This window comes from Arvicola amphibius, chromosome 12, assembly GCF_903992535.2.
Source record: "Arvicola amphibius chromosome 12, mArvAmp1.2, whole genome shotgun sequence".
Taxonomy (NCBI): domain Eukaryota; kingdom Metazoa; phylum Chordata; class Mammalia; order Rodentia; family Cricetidae; genus Arvicola; species Arvicola amphibius.
Genome location: NC_052058.2, coordinates 91,765,193 through 91,784,286, shown reverse-complemented (window position 1 = coordinate 91,784,286; position 19,094 = coordinate 91,765,193). Strand labels below are relative to the sequence as shown.

At 43.0% G+C, this 19,094-nt stretch overlaps 2 protein-coding genes across 3 annotated transcripts in view; both read right to left on the bottom strand.

Moving 5' to 3' along the window:
- The window catches only part of LOC119827814 (lactase-phlorizin hydrolase-like), a 35,681-nt gene extending 30,259 nt beyond the window's left edge, over nucleotides 1-5,422 (bottom strand). The window contains exons 1-2 of the mRNA XM_038349720.1: nucleotides 4,774-5,422; nucleotides 1,478-1,557 (exon numbers count right to left, since the gene is read on the bottom strand). Coding sequence (XP_038205648.1) covers nucleotides 1,478-1,557; nucleotides 4,774-5,422 — 729 coding nt within the window. The remainder of the gene's footprint in view (nucleotides 1-1,477; nucleotides 1,558-4,773) is intronic.
- Nucleotides 5,423-10,423: 5,001 nt separating this feature from the next.
- The window catches only part of Mcm6 (minichromosome maintenance complex component 6), a 32,265-nt gene continuing 23,594 nt past the window's right edge, over nucleotides 10,424-19,094 (bottom strand). For both annotated transcript variants that reach the window (XM_038349278.1, XM_042056052.1), the window contains exons 12-17: nucleotides 17,907-18,035; nucleotides 16,636-16,797; nucleotides 14,789-14,924; nucleotides 13,498-13,653; nucleotides 12,253-12,392; nucleotides 10,424-10,864 (exon numbers count right to left, since the gene is read on the bottom strand). In XM_038349278.1, coding sequence (XP_038205206.1) covers nucleotides 10,748-10,864; nucleotides 12,253-12,392; nucleotides 13,498-13,653; nucleotides 14,789-14,924; nucleotides 16,636-16,797; nucleotides 17,907-18,035 — 840 coding nt within the window. In that variant the 3' untranslated portion in view covers nucleotides 10,424-10,747. The remainder of the gene's footprint in view (nucleotides 10,865-12,252; nucleotides 12,393-13,497; nucleotides 13,654-14,788; nucleotides 14,925-16,635; nucleotides 16,798-17,906; nucleotides 18,036-19,094) is intronic.

The following is a 19,094-nucleotide window of genomic DNA, read 5'->3' as shown; positions in this document are numbered from 1 at the left end:
CTCTTTCCCCACTGGCAACTATTAGCTTCGACCTGTAGAGACCCTGGGCTGGGGATGTGGTCCAGTAGGGATATTTGCCTAGCATCCACAAAGGCCTGGGTTCCACCCTAGCATGATGGAAACCAGGCATGGTGGTTCATGCCTATAAGCCAGAACTTGGGGGTGGGGGGTAGACTCAGGAAGATCAGGAGTTCAAGGTCATCCTCAGCTATACAGTGACTTAGGCTAGCCTGAGATATATGTGGCCCTGTCTCAAAAACAAAATGAATAAGCAAATAAAGGAGTGAGTAAATAAATAACAGTTACTGGAGGAAATGGTGGGGACACCTGAGTCTTAGCACCTTGATACATTTTTCTCTCTGTGTGAGTATGTGTAGACTATGTGGGTCCCAGAAATATATTTGCTTTATTTTGTTAGACACAGAGTCTCAGTATGTATCTGCTTGGTCTACAACTCACTAGGTAGCCTAGGCTTGCCCCAAAGTCAAAAAGATCCTCCTGCTTCTGCCTCTTAAGTGCTGAGATTGCAGGCATGTGACACCATGCCTGTCTGAACTCTGGTTTCTTAATGGAGCTAGGCTAAAACATGACAAATCAAGAGCCAGGCCTATTTCCTTTGAAGTTAGCTACAAATCTTGGGAATGGATACTGTTTAGAAGAGTTTATAGAGATGTAAACCAGGGCCGGGTTTGTAGCTTGGTTAGCCAAGTACTTGCCCACATCCACAAAATTCAACAAGAGCACTGCATCACCCAGGTGTGTGTGTGGCATGCCTGTAATCAGGATGTAGCACTCAGGAGCTGGAGGCAGGAGGCTCACAAGTTCAAGATAATCTTCTGAATACTCTGGGATACATAGGACCCTAACTCAAAAGTTTAAAACTAATAATAATAAAAGCAAAAAAAGCAAACAAATCTCACTTTAGCAAATCACAATTTAGCCAGGCATGCTGGTGTGCACTGTTAATCCCAGCATCTTGGGAAGCAGAGGCAGGCGTTTCTGTGAGTTCGAGGCTTCCTGACCTACATAGTGAGACTGAGGGAACAAGAGCATGACCATCCACCTTGGAGACACCCCCATTCTGGCCTGAATAGCACCCCGTTCTCTGTGATTAATCATAGCCTAAGAACCAACTCCACCCCTGCCCCACTCATGAGACTAACAGTTCCAATTTCCCTAAGTCAGTGTGGTGAAGTCAGCACAAGTAGCATTCTTGTATGTCCTAGATTAACAACAACCCTGGCCAAACCCACCCTCTGCCCTTTGACCAACCCTCCTCCCCATCCCTGATAAAAACCCTAGGCCGTGGAGGAAGTTCAGTCTGGTCTTCTCTGGTGGCAGCCCTTCTCAGGTTGACTAAACACCCGTGCCACTGTCGCTGAGCAGCCTCGAGCTCTTTTTCTCTTACACCGGCCTCATCTCAGAATAAATAAACACAATCACCTTTCACCCTAGGCATTACAGATGCTGCATCTACCTTGGTGAGTGCAGCCGAGGATGGGGATAGCAGGAGCTCGGGAATATCTTCAGCCTTCAGGACCACAGAGAGCCTCCCTCCTGGAACCAAACCGGAAAGAGCAGTAGTTGAGGGAGGGCTGAGCTTCTGAAGGGATAGATCAGGACCACCATGACTTCTCTTTAGCAACTGACAGACTTCAGAAAAAAAAAAAGTGGCTAAAAATACAGTATCTCACTAAGAGACTAGATTGGTTTTTATTCAGATTTTGTTAGTCAATGTCTCACTTTGTGACCCTGGCTGTGCTGGAAGTCAGCTGGCCTTGAACTTACTGAGGTCTGCTTGTCTCTGCCTCCCGAGTGTTTGCACTAAATTCATGTGCCACTATGCATGGCTAAGAGACTATTTTGTTGTTTGAATCAAAACCTATATACAGAGAGCACTTGGAAAAGGCAGGATACCAAGAATTATCCTAAAGTGTGTTCCCAGCCCATGTTCAGCCTTTCAAAACGTACAACTCAATGATGAGCTGCCAGTGTCAACTCTTCCATCGGCTGTTGTTTACAGTGGGGTAGGGTTCCTGGTGTTAGCTGTGTGTGCATCAGCATTCCCACTCTTCTTCCATAGCTGCTGCACCATTGTACAACCTTGCAGTTCCTCCAGGTCCCCATCAAGGTCTGCTCATAGCCATCATAATAGGTAGGAAGTGGACAATCATTATGGTTTTCATTTGCATTTCTCTAATGGTTATTGATATTTCATGGGGATTTTCTTGTTGTTGTATCTATTTGTCCATTCCATATCTTCATTGTAGATGTCTACTAAAGTCCTTAGCCTTTTATTGGGGGTGGGACTAGAGGTAAGGTCTCACTATGCTGTCGCAGGCTGGCCTCAAATACATAATCCTCCTGAGTGTTGAGATCATTGGCCTATCTAGCTTCTGCATCCTGTTGTTCTTTTTTTTTTTGATTTTCGAGACAGGGTTTCTCTGTGGCTTTGGAGCCTGTCCTGGATCTAGCTCTTGTAGATCAGGCTGGCCTCGAACTCACAGAGATCCGCCTGCCTCTGCCTCCCGAGTGCTGGGATTAAAGGCGTGCACCACCACCGCCCGGCTCATCCTGTTGTTCTTAAGTGGCCAGGTGTGACACACACCTTCAATCCCAACATTTGGAAGGCAGAGTCAGGTAGATCTCTGAGAGTTAAAGCTAGGCTGGTCTATACAATAAGTTCAAGGACAGCCAGCACTAGACAGTGAGACCCTGTCTAAGCGTAGAGGGATTCTTTTCCTTTCTTTTCTTTCTTTCTTTCTTTCTTTCTTTCTTTCTTTCTTTCTTTCTTTCTTTCTTTCTTTCTTTCTTTCTTTCTTTTTGACCCTGTTTCTTGCCCAGGTTGGCCTTGAACTAGCTATGCAACTGAGGATGACCTTAAGCTGTCATTCCTCTGGCTTCCATCTCCTCAGTTAAGCTTTGATGGAAATACAGCACAGGGCTCCACACATGTACAAATCAAATGTAGACCATTAAGTGGTCTACAGACTTAATAACTACATTCTCAGTCCTTGCTGCTCATTTTACTTGTATCATTTTAGCTAACTAATTAATTTATGAGTCAGGATCTCATGTGTATCAAGGCGACCTTAAACTTCTGGTCATCCTGCTTCCACCTTCTCGGTGCTTGGCTTACAGACATGTGTCACTATGCCCGGTTCATGCAATGCAGGAATTGGAACCCAGGGCTTCCTGTATGCATGGCAAGCACTCTGCTACGCAAGCACTCAACCACAGTGCTCATTTAAATTTTGATTTGTTTGTTTTTTGAGACAAGCTTTCTCTGTGTAACCCAAGCTATCCTGGAACACACTCTGTAGATCCTCAAATTCAGATATCCACCTGTCTCTGCCTCCAAGTGCTGGGATTAAAGACTTGGGCACTATGACCAGATAAAAGCTAACTTCTTCATATTCATATTGTATATCAAAAATTTCTATCATTTAAAAAAGGATAAAACAGCAACATTGTGGCAATGGTGTAAACAGCATTATTCTTTAAAGTCTTAAAAAAAAGCTGCTATTTTAAAACACTGGCTTCATTGTTTATCTCTTTTCTTCTATACCCTTCCTAGGGTCTAGATGGTCTTGAACTCATAGAGATCTGCACATCAGGCTGAGTTTGAATTTACAATCCTCACACTCAGTCTTTCAAGCGCTAGATTTACAGGTGTGTACCACCACACCTGGCTAATTTCAATTTGAAGGCCGTATCAAAAGGAATGATCAGAAGGTGGTAGGATGTACACGCAGCACAAGTCGCTGCGATATACTCTGCTCCTAGTAAAAATAAGTCAGTACAGTTGTAGAGCACTTGCCTCTCGTGGGCAAGGTTTTAGCTTTAGTCTCCATTGTACATTTACAAATCACAGTTTTCTCATTACGCATCGGTGTGTTATTATTTATCTTTGCCTCGCTTGATGCACTGTAAGCTCCAACTAAAAGATACACGCTTGTTTCCATAAGAGAAGGGGAACCACAGTTGGGTCTCCTTGTAGAGACTCAGGACAGCACTCTCTATCCAAGGCAACTCCAGGTTCAAGGAGCCGTTAGAAGAATGTGGGAGGAATCCTGACTTTATAAACTTCTCTTCAAGGAAGGGCAGAGAAAGACAGTTGCACAGACTTGACCCTGAGGAAGGGTCTAGAAGATAGTTTTCAAGGACTGGAGAGATGGCTCAGCATTAAGAGCACAGGCTGCTCTTCCAGAGGTCCCTGGCCTGATTGCTGGCACCCACATGGCAATTCAAGCCCTCTGTAACTCCAGTTCCAGGGGATCTGAGGGCTCAGGCATGCACATGGTGCTCAGACAAACATGTGGAAAAAACACCCACATATCTAAAATAAAAACATAATCACACATGCACAGACAGACACACAATTTTCAGGAGCTAAGGATATGGCTCAGTGGTTAGAGCGCTTGCCTGGCTTGCACAAGCCCCAGCCCTGCATAAAACTGGTTGTGGTGGGGTGTCTGTCATCTTGGAACTCAGGATGTGAATTTGGGAGGATCCGAGGTTCAAACTTATCTTCTGACCTCACAGTGAGCCAGCTTGGACTACAAGAGACACTATCTCAAAGGAAGAGAAAAGGTGTTTCAGACAAATGCTGTGTGTTTATATCTTTGTCCCCTTTGGGAACGGATTCTCACCAATGCTGAGATCTGGGGTCTCTTGGAAAGGCAGAGATGGGAGAGACATCAGTTCCTGCCTAAGAAGCAAACAGAGGAGGGTGGTGAGGGCTGCTGCCGGGCTATGTCCGTGTGTACTCACCCTGAGAAGAGAACTCTCTGTGGTAAACTTCAAAGGCTTTCCTGTGGGCATTGCTGAGGGTTTGCAGAGCAGACGCTTTCGAACCCTCGGGGGCAAGATCCATGATCACTTTCTCCAAGTCGCTGAAGGTGAACCAGATCTCAACAAGGTCCCCAAAGGACTGGAAGGCGAACGTGGCATAGTCGGCAAAGAGGTCAGCAAAGTCCTTGTCCCTCTGGATGGTGCCGCGGGTGGGTGGCGTCTGGTGGCCCAGGACCACCATGGGCTGAAGCTGGGCAGCCTTCAGGGACTGCAGGAGTTGTCGGTAGCACCACACCGCTTCCTGGTCTGGATTCTTGGGGCTTCCCGTTGGGAGAAGCTGTGCCCATGATAGAAGTACTTTGTAATGGGTGACCTGACTGGCACGAAGACTGCTCAAGTACTGTGGCAGCAAAGAGGGCAATGGCTGCTGGCAGTCGGAGAAGTCCTTGCTACCAGGTCCAAAACCGGAGCCCTGGGTTCCCAGTGGATGGCTCAGGTTAAGCACTAAGTCATTTGTCAGAGGACCAGCGGCTGAAATAAAATTTCTGTCGGGTTCCAGGTCAGTCCCCTGGCATGAAAGACTCAGGAGGACAGCGCTCAGGAAGAGTGCTGTCCAGGGCAGATCCATGTTCAAGGATCTGTTAGAAGCATGTGGAAAGAATCCACACCTTATAACACTGACGAGGCTATAAAATACAGTGATTATCCACACAATATTTAACCGTGTTATCTATGATCATTAAATTAGAACTTGGTTCAACCAATGTAATCAGAAAAAAAAGTTTTGTTTCTGTATACATGTTCACGAACTTGTGTGTGCACAAACATGTGGAGGCCAGAGGTAGATCTTGGGTGTCTTCCCCGATTGTGAGCCCTAGGGAGCTGCCTGTCCCAGCCTCTTCAGTGAAGAATTACAGCTGTGTCATCACATCTGGTGTTCTGCAAGAGCACTAAGCATCAACTCAGGTCCCTATTGGTGTACAGCAAACACTTTACCAACTGAACCATCTCCTCTGCACTAATATTTAAAAATTTAAATACCACGAGATGTTATGCCAGACATGTAACACTGAAAAAACACAAAGAATTATTCAGTGTGGACAGAATGGAAAGAAAAAAGAGGTATGCTGAACTTCTAGGGCTATCTTGACAGTCCCTACATGAGTTTTGCTAATTTTCTTTTTTTTTAGATTTATTGCCAGGCAGTGGTGACATGTCTTTAATCTCAGCACCCAGGAACTTCTTGAGTTCCCGGCCAGTCTGGTCTATTAAGTGAGTTCCATGACAGGTATGGCAACACAGAGAAACATCACATGCATGCCAGGTAGCCTCAGAGGCTAGAAGACGGTGTCAGATCCCCTGGAACTGGAGTTATACATGGTTCTGAGTCACCATATAGATGCTGGGAATCAAACCGGGTCCTCTGCTGAGCTGCAGCCTTCTTAACCACTGCGCATCTCTCCAGTCCATGAGGTTTAAGGTTAAATAAAGGGCACAGCTCAGCAGTTCTGGTCAAGGTGTGGCCCTGCCCCTCACTGACCATTGAGTTTCTCCTGCAGGGCGGTCAGAGAAGTGTTGTCCTGTGTGCCTGTGTGTAGTTCCTTCCGGGAAGACAAGCTCCCTCCCTGACTAGAACTCAGTTTCAGCTTTTGTTCTTGCCCTACCCCAAGGCTGCATGGAATTCCAGGGGAAATCCTAACTCCATGGGCTTCCCTGTTCAAACTGTTCTCTAGACATAGGAACGGGGTTGTAGGTCTCCCTCTTAGGAATGAAGGTTACACCAACAAACTTCATACAAGGACAGGAAGTCGAAAATTCCTGAGCAAAGCAGATGAAATTTGACACAAGAAAAATGAACCCCTCTCTGTGAAAACAGGAACACAGTCCAGCAGTGGTGGCCTTTAACTACAGCAATCGGTAGGCAGTGATAGGAGGGGGGGCACAATAGGAATGGTGATGCCTATCTTTAACTCAGCACTAAGGAGGCTGAAGTAAGTGGATTTGTGAGTTTTAGGCCAGTCAGAGCTTCTAAGACCACCTAGAAAAACCAAAGTTCAGACAAACAAAACGGGATAGGAGTGGAAAGACGCTCAGTGATTTAGGAGCACCTGCTGCTTCAGCAAAGGACCCAGGTTTGCTTTCTAGCATCCAAGTGGTGAGTCACCAGGAAATCTGAAGCCCTCCTCTGACCATAGGCACCAGAGCAGCATGGTACATATACATATATGCAAGCAAAAACACTCACACACATAAAAAAATCTTGTAAAAGTGGGAAGCAACCCTTCTTTATATACATATGTACATGTTATTATGTGATGTGTATTCATGTGGAGGGTGGGGGGCAGCTTTGGTCAGGCATCACAGATGAGATCAGTTGGGACTCTCCCATGTTTGTCCTGGGGATCAAACCCAGGTCCTCAGGCTTGTACAAGTTTTTTATCTGCTGGTCTAGCAGGTCCACTTTTTATTTTCAAGCTGAGTCCTTCACTGGGTTGGGAGTGATCTACTAGGCTAGGCTGCCTGGCAACACCAGCATCTGCAACTCTTCTTCCCCAGGGCAGAGATTACAAATATACACTACCATATCCAAGTTTATTTTATTTACTTTCCATACTCAGTTCCATGTGTTTGAGGGTAAAGAAGTATTTTAACAACTGAGCTACCTCAAAAGCCAATATAAAAACTATGAAGTTTTCAAACCAGGTAATGGTGGCACATACCTTTAATCCCAGCTCTTGAGAGGCAGAGGCAGGCAGATCTTGAGCCAGCCTGGTCTATGTAATGAATTCCAGGACAGCCAGGACTACATAAACCTTGTCTTGAAAAAAAAAAAAAAAACCAACTATCAAGTTTTCATAACCACCTTAAAATATGGTGAAGAGTTTTCAAGTGTCTCTAAAGGTACATGTGAAGTCAGGTATGGTGGTACATTCCTTTAATCCTACTACTGGGGAGACAGGCAGTGAGTTCCAGGCCAGCCAGAACTACATAGTAATACCGTCTTTAAACACACACACAACACACAGGACTCCTTAATGAGACTGTCTTTACACACATAGAAACCACAAGAAGCCTACTTAAGTATTTTTCTTTCTTTTTTGAGAGAGGAATTCACTGTGTAGCCCTGGCTGTCCTCTAAATTCAGAGATCCGCCTGCCTGTGCCTCCTAAATGCTGGGATTAAAGGCGTGCGCCACCGCTGGCCAGCTTTATTTGCATATTTCTCTAGTCTGTATAACTCAATTATTACTGTACATATGTGCAGCAGCATAACATGAGGAAGTCAGAGACAACTTTGTAGAGGGCTTGCTTTTCACCGTGGTTGAGGGATTGAGCTAGGCTGCATGGCAAGAGTCTTTAGCTGTTAAGCTATCTCAACATCTTTTAATTTTAATTTAAAACTAAAATTTAGCCAGGCAAGTGTCCCATGTCTTTAATTCTAGCACTTGGTAGGCAGAGGCAAGCTGATCTGAGTTCAAAGCCAGCCTAATCTAGAATAAGGTTCCAGGACAGCCAGGGTTCCAGAGTAAGCCTGACTCAAAAAAAACCCTAAAACCAAATCGTGTGGATTAATGTTTTGCCTGTGAGTAAATCTGTGCATTACTAGTCCTATTCCTTGGGTGCCATTCAACTTTAAAAAAATCAAAAACAAACAAAAAAGAAAAAACTCAGGTCTCTCACTGGCTTGGAACTTGCCAAGTATGGTATCAGGCCCCAGGGACTCTGCCTGTTTCTACCTCTCCAACAAAGAAATTATATCCCCAGATATTTTGCATGGGCGCTGTACCTGCTAGTTTTATGTCAACTTCACACAAGCTCAAGTCAGCAGATAGGAAGCCTCAACTGAGAAAATGTCTCTATTAGATTATTAGATAGGGCTGCAGTAAGGACTATGAAGCATTTTCTTTCTTTCTTTCTTTCTTTTTTTTTTTTTTTTTTTTTTTTTTTTTTTTTTTTTTTTTTTTCGAGACAGGGTTTCTCTGTGGCTTTGGAGCCAGTCCTGGAACTAGCTCTTGTAGACCAGGCTGGCCTCGAACTCACAGAGATCCGCCTGCCTCTGCCTCCCGAGTGCTGGGATTAAAGGCGTGCGCCACCACCGCCCGGCGAAGCATTTTCTTTTTAATAATTTATGGGAAAGGGCCCAGTTCATTGTGGGTGATGCCACCCTGGGCTGGTACTCCTAGGTTCTAAGGCTAAGTAAGTAAGCCATGGGAAGTAAGCTAATCAGTGTTGTGTTCTTTTAAAAATGCTATGAAGTCCCAAATGGTGGTAGCAGGCCATGTGGCGGCAGACAGTGGGCCCTGCGAGCAGCCAGTCCCAGGCAGAGGCTGCCGGTCTTAGAGCGGCGGCCTGAGCAGTGGTGGAGGCCCATGTGGTGGCAGGCAGTGGGCTCTGGGAGCAGCTAGTCCCAGGCAGAGATGGCTGCCGGTCCCGGAGCAGTGGCTGGTCTCAGGCAGGGAGATACAAGCTGCCTCTCCGAGAGGAAGATGGAAAAAAGAGTGAGCTCAGGCCGGAAGCTGAAGATCAGCCTGCCTCAGTGGATGGGGAGGGAATGGGCGTGGCTTGTCTCTTAAAGGGACAGGGACCAAAACCATAACAATCAGTACCCACCCATGGCCTTTGCCTCCTGATTCCTACCCTAAAAACTTTTGGTGAACAGTGCTCTAGAGGTGTAAGTCAAATAAACCCTTTGCTCCCCTACTCGCTTTCTGGTCATAGTGTTTCATCGCAGCAACAGTAACTGTAAGACAGGCCTTTAAACACTTCACTGACGGGGCTTTCTCCCTAGTCCCTTTTAACTCTGTAGTTATGGATGGTCTGGAACTCTCTATTACCAACCACCCCTTTGAGATAAAATCCAGTCTATGATTTGTCTGCCTTAGCTACCTAGGAGGTGAGACTACAGACACACTAAAACACATCTGCTGGCTCAAGCTACTTAGACCTCTTATATAACATAAAAGGTTGCTCTCTAGCTGGATGGTAGTGCCAAGACTTCAGTCCTAGCACTCAGAAGGCAGAGGCAGGTGGATATACAGAAGTTCAAGGTCAGCCTTATCTCAAAAAACAAAACAAAACAAAAAACAAATAAACAAAAATAACAACCCCGGTCTCTGTTGGCAAACAAATGAAGTCAATCCTGATGACTGAAGTACAATCTAGGAAATCCCACGTGCCAGGAAAGATTTATTATCTACAATTTCTCTTGGGATTTGTACACAGATGCCACAACATGCATACCCCAACCAAACAAATAAATTTAATTAAAAAATGATCTATTTCTTCTAAAAAGAAAAATTATTACCAAAAAAATTACCCTTAGGACAGAAAAATCAGTACTGAGTAAATGGTAACAGTCTTTATACCAAAAGCCAGATGTAATGCCACACCTACAATCCCAGCACTCAAGTTAAAGCAAAAGGATCAAGCATTCAAGACAGGCTACTTGGGACCCCATACCCCTGCCACTCAAAAAAAGCAAAATAAACAACCCCCCCCACACACAAAGAAACACCCCCAAACCAACACTGAAATTAACTTCAGAAACTCACCTCCAAGGCCTCTTTACCACAAGAAACTCATGGAAAGGGAGGTAATAATCAAGAGTACAAATGAATCCAACAAACAACTGCAGAACAAGTTATTTTATTTTCATGAATAAAAGCAGTAGTTGGAAATAGAAGGCAATTTCCAGATATGTATATGACAAAAGCAGCAGGCTTTCCTAAACACGAAGACAAAGGTCTTACAGAAAGAACATGATTGGGTTCTGACTTCAATAGGAAAAGAAGCACAAAGTGCTGAAGCCTGTCCCAGTAGGAGGCTCACAGGGCCATGAATTCAGCTCTCACTCCTCAAAACATCACTCCAGAAACTGTCTCTCTTGAGTGTCACCTGGCTCTTGTGCAGAGGTAGGGCACCACAAGTCCTTGTGTATAGTTACCTTCAATATCTCAATCTTCAAGCAAGTAGTTAGGGTTGACTACCAAGTAGGGGTCTTCCTCATAGCTCTCGCTTTCTTCGGTGGAGCCTTTCAGTCCAGCCTGGGTAAGCTCAATCAGAACGTGATCCTGTGGAACAGCTTGTCTTCAGTCCAACTCTTCTAAATGTCTGCTACTTACATTCTCTCGTTTCCTGTCCGAAAGCCCTTGGACCGGAACCATCCCGTAAAACCATACCAGTGTTCTCAGCTCCATTCTTATAGGATGCTGGCCTTTACTTAGAACTGCCAGAAAACTAAGACACTCGGCGGGTACTGTGATTTTAATAAGATATCCTTTACATTTTATTAAATGCTTGTTGATGTAACTTCAAAAAAGGAAACTGCTTGAATTTTAAGATTATACAATTGTATAAAATTCTCTAATATCTAAATCTGTTTTAGTTTCATTTACTGTTACCAGTTAATTTTTAATTACTGCCCATAAGCCCTTTTCATTCACTCCCCTCCCACTTTCTGAGATAGTCTATGCAGCCAGACTGGCCCGAAACTTACAATTTTCCTGCCCTTAGTCACTTGAGTGCTGGGATTTTAAGTGTGTGTGTCATCAGCAAGATTCTATTCTTCTTTTTCCTTTTTCTTTTCTTTTTTTTTTTTAACCAATTTATTCTGAAGAGTTCTTAGGCACCTGATGTGGTGCCGCAAATCAGACCCGGGTGCTCAGGGAGCACACTGCATGCTCATCACCACTGAACCATCTCTCCAGCTCTTATTTATATTTATGAGATATACACAGGGCCTCTCACAGGCTAGATTGATTTTATTTCTAACTGGACTAACAATGGATTAAAGATGCTATGGTAGTATACACCTTGTAATACCACCACTCAGGTGGCTAAGGCACAAAGACCTTGAATTCTAGGCTAGCCTAGACTTCACAGTAAGACACAATCTCCAAGTAAACAAACAACAAAACATTTAAACATAATTTACCTGGAAATTTTCTCTATGATCAAGTAATAATAAATGTAGAACACGTTATCTGCCCTCTTCTTTCCCAGCCCCTAAACAATTTCTGCCAAATAAAACGGAATAACTTCAAACAAGACTGTTTACTGGATTGAGGAAGATGAAACAGGTGATGCTAGAGACCTGGCTGAGAACTTACCAGACAGCAGTGTGTGAATGGAGTGGGCAGGGTGAAAACAAAGGGTGAATACAGCACCACACAGGGGCTATAGACACAGCATAGACCTAAGGCTGACCAGCACATGCAAACCCAGGATTCAATGCCAGCACAGTGAAAGACACCACAAAATAAGATTCAAAAGCTACTTGTTCAGTTTTTACCTAAATCCTGCTTATTTTAGGAAAAGATGTACCTTCCTTGCTGTTAATTCTCCTTAACCACAAAACCCCAATAATTCAAAATACACAAATTCATCAAAAAGCCTACACTACAACCTGCTGATATAGCCCCCGCCCCCCTACCCTGGAGCCCAGGCAATGGATACATACGTAGTGTGTTAGGCGATGAACAACCTTCTCTATGATCCTCTTTTTATTTATGAGCTCCTCTTCAGAGTCTATTTCTGACTCGATTTCCTTCAGGTACCAATTAACAAGCTCACTCCTCTTTAATGCTGATTCATCCTCCTCTACAACAAAAACACATTTAAAAGAACTAATATTTAACAAAATGCATTGCTAATTCATGGCACATGCACGCGCACAAACACACACATGCAACAATAACAACAAAACAATAAAAAAAAAACCCTTAGTTTTTTTTTTTTATAGAAACTGCAAATTAAGATGCAAGAGTTATGGCTTTGGTTTAGAACATGTGCTTAACAAGTACCAAGAACTGGGTTCAATCCTTAGTACTACACACACACAAAAGATATAAAATCAGGTGTAACTGTAAGCTCCTCTTCAGAGTACTTCTTTTTTTTTTTTTTTTTTGTTCTTTTGAGATGGGGGTCTTCTCACAATATAGCCTTGGCTGGCTTGGAGCCCACTATGTAGACCAGGTTTTAAACCTGCCTCTGCTGAGTGCTAGGAGGACTAAAAGTGTAGGCTGTCACACCCAGTCAGAATCTACTTCCGAATCAATTTCTTTCAAGTATTAGGTGAAATCAGCTGTGAAAGTCTCCAGCACAGATTAGATTTTTGCATGATGAAAGAAGCCTAAAAGCTACCAGAGTTATCCTTGGAACTGTTCAGTCCCGAGCACACACATTGGGCAGCTCACAACCCACTCTAACTCTTGCTCGGACGGTTCCAAATGCCCTTTTGATTTCCATGTGCACCCATACACAAAAAGAATCAACTATAACTCTAACAGATGATTGTTTTCCTCCTGCCCACAGCTAACTGGAGAATGGTGAAACTGATAATCACAGCAACCAGTCAAGGGTAAGAACTGGGCCAGTGTTCCAGTAGCCGATACTGATGGGCAGAGGAGGATTTTATCACATTTGTGGTAGCCATATAGATTTGTTGAGTTCAACTTGCTTGTAAAGGAGAGACCATTTGATGGGAAGAAAACAACTATTGTAATTTCACCTGCAAAAATGTTATGTTCTTTATATGATCAGATCTAAAGATTCTGCTTCAATCTCATAAATACACGAACAGGAATGATCTGTAAGTCAACATAAATGACCATCTTTCCTGATAGAACACAATGCTTAACATCAGAAGTGGCAGAAATAGCATGTAAGAATGACAGCAAGTACACAGTGTAGGGCACATACTCACCTTCTTCCATTTTCCTGAGGTGGAGCACAATGAGGTTAGAGATTCGGCAGTACTCAGCGAAGCCCAGCCTCAGGGAGGGCTTGGAAACAGGTTCCTGATGGGCATCTTCACTGGGACCGTTGATCCCATTCACAGGGGCTGGGCTGTCAGCATGACCTAAGGAAAGAAGTAACCACCCAATTCTTGTCTTTGTGCCTTCAACATGCCCTCATCTAGCATTCAGGCACAAACTCCTTAAGCTTAACATGAACTTCAGAAAACAATCATTTAATAAATAAATTTGGAACAAATTAATATCCTATTAGTGAAGACAACTGACTTGGGAGGAATATTAGGGATGGAGGTCAGAGACTTTAATGATATTTGATTGGCAGCAAGGCATGGTGGCACACAATTTTAAACCCAATTTTAAATTTTAAAACAGAAGGCAGAGGCAGATGGATCTCTGAGTTTGCGGCCAACCTGGTCTACAGAGCAAGTTCCAGGGCAGGCTCCAAAAAAGAGGCTGAACCAGACAGAAGGCTATAAATTTAATACAGTTTAGGCTACCTACCTAATGACATTTCCCCCTGCATCCACTAGTCAATTTGCAGTGTTATGAACAAAAGCAATCTGTTATTCACCTGTCTCAATGTGACTGAGAAGTTTAATCCTCCTTTTAATTATCATTGTGTATATGGCCACTTGTGAGCATGCCATAGTATGTCTGTGGAAATCAGATGGTAACTGTGGATTTAGTCCTCTTTCACATGGGTGCAGGGTAATGTTTTCTTTCAAGCACATATACTTTGTATAACTACTTAACTGTGCTTCAGTTTATAGTTAATTTAAGATCCATTTGCCTTCCCCTTCTGAATACATCTACTTCACAGCCATCGACTGGTGCATTGGTACTATGGTGGTTTGAAAGAAAATGGCCCCCAATGGGAGTGGCACTATTAGGAGGTGTGGCCTTGTTAGAGAAGTATATCACTGTGGGGGTGGGCTTTGAGTCTCTTTTGCTCAACCTTCCCTCAATGTGATAGTCAGCCGACTTCCTGCTGCCTGCAAGATGTAGGACTGTCAGCCACTAGCACCATGTCTGCCTGCATACTATCATGTTCCTGTTCCCCATCATGATAATGAACTAAACCTCTGAAACTATAAGTGAGACACCCCAAATAAATGTTTTCTTTATGAGTTACCATGGTTATGTCTCTTCACAGCAATGAAATTCCAAACTAAGACAGGTACCATGACATCCTGCAAAATCAGTTTCTATCTACAGACCAGTGATGAGCAAGCTCCTCACCATTGATGCCATCTGGGCCTTCATCCGTCTCCATCTGGATCTCTTCCTCTTGATCTAGATTGACATCAGGCGTTTCTACACGGATGATTGATTTATTCAGTAGCCGAAAAGCTTCCTTCACATGTTTAGGCTGGACCTAACCCAGTAATGAGACAACTTAGCCACGTAAAAGGTATTTTATGCCAAACAGCTAAGAAGACTGTGCTCCTCCCCACACTATTAACTAACCAAAATGGCTGAAATGACTGACAACATCATATATTGACCGAAACAAAGACTAACTCACCCACTGCAGTCATATACGAATTTGCTGCAGGACAATGGTTTTACCCTATAAAGATTTGTTTCTTGTACTTATTTAATAAAATGCCGATTGGCCAGTAGCAGGCAGGAGTATAGGTGTGGCAACCAGGCAAGAAGTAGAGGTAGGGCAATGAGAATTCTGGGAGAGGAAAGCTCAGTCTGCAGCTTTCACCCAGAGGCAGAACAAGCAAGATGTGAATGCCTTGCTGAAAAAGGTACCAAGCCACGTGGCTAACAAAGACAAGAATTATGGGCTAATATAAGTTATAAAAGTTAATAAGAAGCCTGAGTTAATAGGCCAAATAGTTTATAATTAATGTAGACCTCTGTGTGATTCTTTGGAACTGAAAGCTGCAGAAACAGGAGGGACAGAAACCTTGGTCAACACAAATTAATACAATTGTTTAGCAGACTCTTTCAATAAAGGCACTTGGCTTTTAATTGCAAAAGCAGTATGTGTACTTTCTTCCCATTTTATGTGCATACTTTTCTTTGTGGTCTGCAGAGGCCAGAAGAAAGTATTGGATCCCTTGGGAATGGAGTCATAGACAACTGCAAGCCATCATGTGGGTGCTGCAAATAGAACCTGGGCTCTCTGGAAAAGCAACCAGTGCTCTCTTACCTGAGCCATCTCTACAGCCCAGCAGTATGCACTTTTTGCACTCTTAACCATTTCCCCAGCTCCACTTTCTTTCCTTTTTTTCTTTAAGTCTTTTGAGACAGAATTCTCTGTGTAGTCCTGGCTCTTCTTGAACTCAAGAGATTTGCCTGTCTCCGCCTCATAAGTGCTGGCACCCCCCCGCCTTTACTTCACAGTACTGAGAACTGAATCCAGGGCTCAACACAAGCACTCTACCACTCAGTTACATGCCCAAACTTTGTTTCACTGATTTAAGACAACATCCTATGGAGCTCAAGAGGACCTCAAACTTGAATTGGACCTCAAACCCTACCCATCCCTTTCACAGACAAAATTTGAATTCTAACTGAACTTTGTATATAAAAGTACACAAAAGCCTTTGTTTGAAGCAGAGATGTATGGCTTCCAATATCCTCTCCCTCATACTCTAATATTTGCCTATGAATCTAGGGCTCAAAGAGCAATTTAAAACCCATGAAGCTAAGGGTATAGATCAGTGCCAAATGTGTTTAGCATGTACAAGGTTCTAAATTTAATCCCAAGCACACACAGAAATCAAAATAATAGCCAAACCCAACACACACTGATACACCATCCTTAAGGAAAAAGGCTCCTTCTGAGACAGGAGTCACTGCCACATTTGTATTCCCAGCCAAAGGCCAAGGACACTTGCTTGAGATATGCTTCTCCTGGATAAATGATTACTCACCTCTATCTGCACTCCACAACTACTGATTAGAATAGATTATCTGTTACTATCAGTCTATCTACTTCATAACTGCAAGACAGCAACCTTCCCACCGGCAGAATGTACCAACTGGTTCTGGAAGGTTCCATAACAAAGTTAAAAACATGCCTACAAGCCAACTCATGAATTCCTCTGTTATCAGAGGGACTATGGTACCTCGTCACAGCAGTGCATCCGGGCCATTGATTCTGAGAGACGGATCATACTCTCCAGCTGTCGCACAGTGATTCTCCATGAGGACTTAGTGACCCCAGAGCCATCCCTCTGGCGGAGGCGTTTGTACTGCTCCACAATGAAGTCCTCCGACTCTTTGGATATCTGTTTCAAAACCAGTCAAGTCAGGGAGACATTTATACTCACTTCCCTTGATGGGCTACATTAAACTTCAGTTAAAGAGGATCCCATGGGGGAACACTCTGGGGAACTTAGAAGTTGAAACTTTAAGCTATCAGAAAGGCATTGAATTAGTTCAGAAACTGGCATTAAGAAGCTTGTAAATTCCATGTACTAATTTTATGAGCATGAAGACAATAGACTAGTTTAAGCAAATGACCATTTCTAAATGACATTTAACAAATGAAGCAATAGAATAAAAAGAAATGTCTTTTGCACCTCAAGTGTCAAAGCTCATTAATTGAATTAACACTCAGACTAAACTTAAGGCTCATATCAAGAACTCATGCTGGCTTTAGGTGAAAAGACAGCATACACTGACCTAAGAGGCCCTCGGTTTTTAAGAACAAGAAACTTGGTACACAGAGGGACAAGTATGTAGTCCGGGTGAACACACATTCTTCATACAAAAGTCACTCAAAATCCTACTTAATTTTACTGTTAGACAGAGTTTAACTATGTAAGCTACAATATCTGGCCAAAGATTTTTTTATTAGTATCTAACAATATAAAATTATTCAAATTAAAAATAATCTCTCAACTATTTCTAAAGAAACAAACTAGTATTCAAAACAAACAAAACACAAAACTTAAAATTTAAGATTATAGTGCACTTAGCAGGTTTTAAAAGGAGCAGGCAAAGTTAGGAAAGAAAGTAGTGGGGGTATGGGAGGAGTGAGGTCTGGAAGTGGGAGGTAGATTTATCAAAACACATTATATTCAAGTATGGAATTCTCAAGCAACAAGTTAAAAAAGATTTAAGGAAAAAGATAAACACATTAAGGTACATCAGCACCTTCCTATAAACTAAGCAGTAGGAATCTAAAGCAGGATTATGTTTGAAGCCTGCCTGGTCTACATAGTGGAGATCAAAAACAAACCCAACCAAAGCTAAAGTTAAAACAAAATAAAACCAAAACCAAGTACAAGTTCAGTTAATTTCAACTTAACTCATTTATTTAAATGGTTTTAACATACACACACACATGCACACACGCACACACAGCTTATGCAGGTACAGCATGGCAGATTACCTTGGGCTTAAACTGTCGGGCAAAGAGAAGATACCTTCTGATATCATCAAGGGAATAAACTCGGTCAATCGATTCTTCAATCCTTGAATGCAAGTCTACTATACGCCTAGCGATAGCATAATCTGTCACCTAATTTAAAACAAGAAGATAACTTCTATTAATCCTAGTTAGTGGTGACTCCAAAGTACCCCAGAGGTAATTTATAGCTACAAATGATTTCTCATCTGGGCATGTAGTCAATGCCTATAATCCCAGTACTTGGGATGCAGAGGCAGGAATAGTAGTTCAATGAAGTTAACATTAACTACATAAGATGTTCAAGGTCAATATAAACTACAGGAGACCCTACCTTGAAACAAAGACAAAATTAACCTCTATGCTACTGAAAGAAGTTATTAATAGGTGCCAACATTCTGAGCAGAGTTTTTATTTATTTCATTTTTTTAGATTTATTTATTCTATGTGCATGAGTATTTTGCCTGCATGTATGCCTGTGCACTATGTTCATGTCTGATGTGCACTGGGGTGAAAAGAGGGCACTGGATCTCCTGAAATGAGTTATAGATGTTTGTGAGCCATCATGTGGATACTGAGAATTGTACCTGGGTTTCTGCAATAACAAAGTGTTCTTAACTGTTGAGCCATCTCTACAGTCCCACAAGCAAAGTCCTCAAAACAGAATTTTTTAATTAAAAAAATAAATACATTTTATGCTGGGTATGGTGGCATATGTCTTTAATCCCAGCACTGGGGAGGCAGAATCTCTTTGATCTTGAGGCCATCCTGGCCTGCATAGCAAGTTCCAAACCAGCCAGAATTATGGTGAGACCCTATCTCAAAAAAAAAAAACCAATGGTGTTTTGCCTCTGTGTAAGTGTTTGCACCATGTACAGGCTTGGTGCCCACAATGGCCAAAAAAGGGCTTCAGATACCCTGGAACTGGAGTTACAGGTGGTTGTGAGCCACCACATGGGTGTTAAGAACCTGGTCCTCTGCAAAAGCAGTAAGTGCTCTTAACCACTAAACCATCATCCCTCTAGAGATGTTCCACTTAAAAAAATATACCTGGAAGGAATGCACTACTTTTAATAACCATATTTGCTATGAAAACAGAAGGAAGAATTAGTGGGGAAGAAGGGAACCAGCCACAACAAACAGGCAGATCTCTGAGTTTGCGGCCAACCTGGT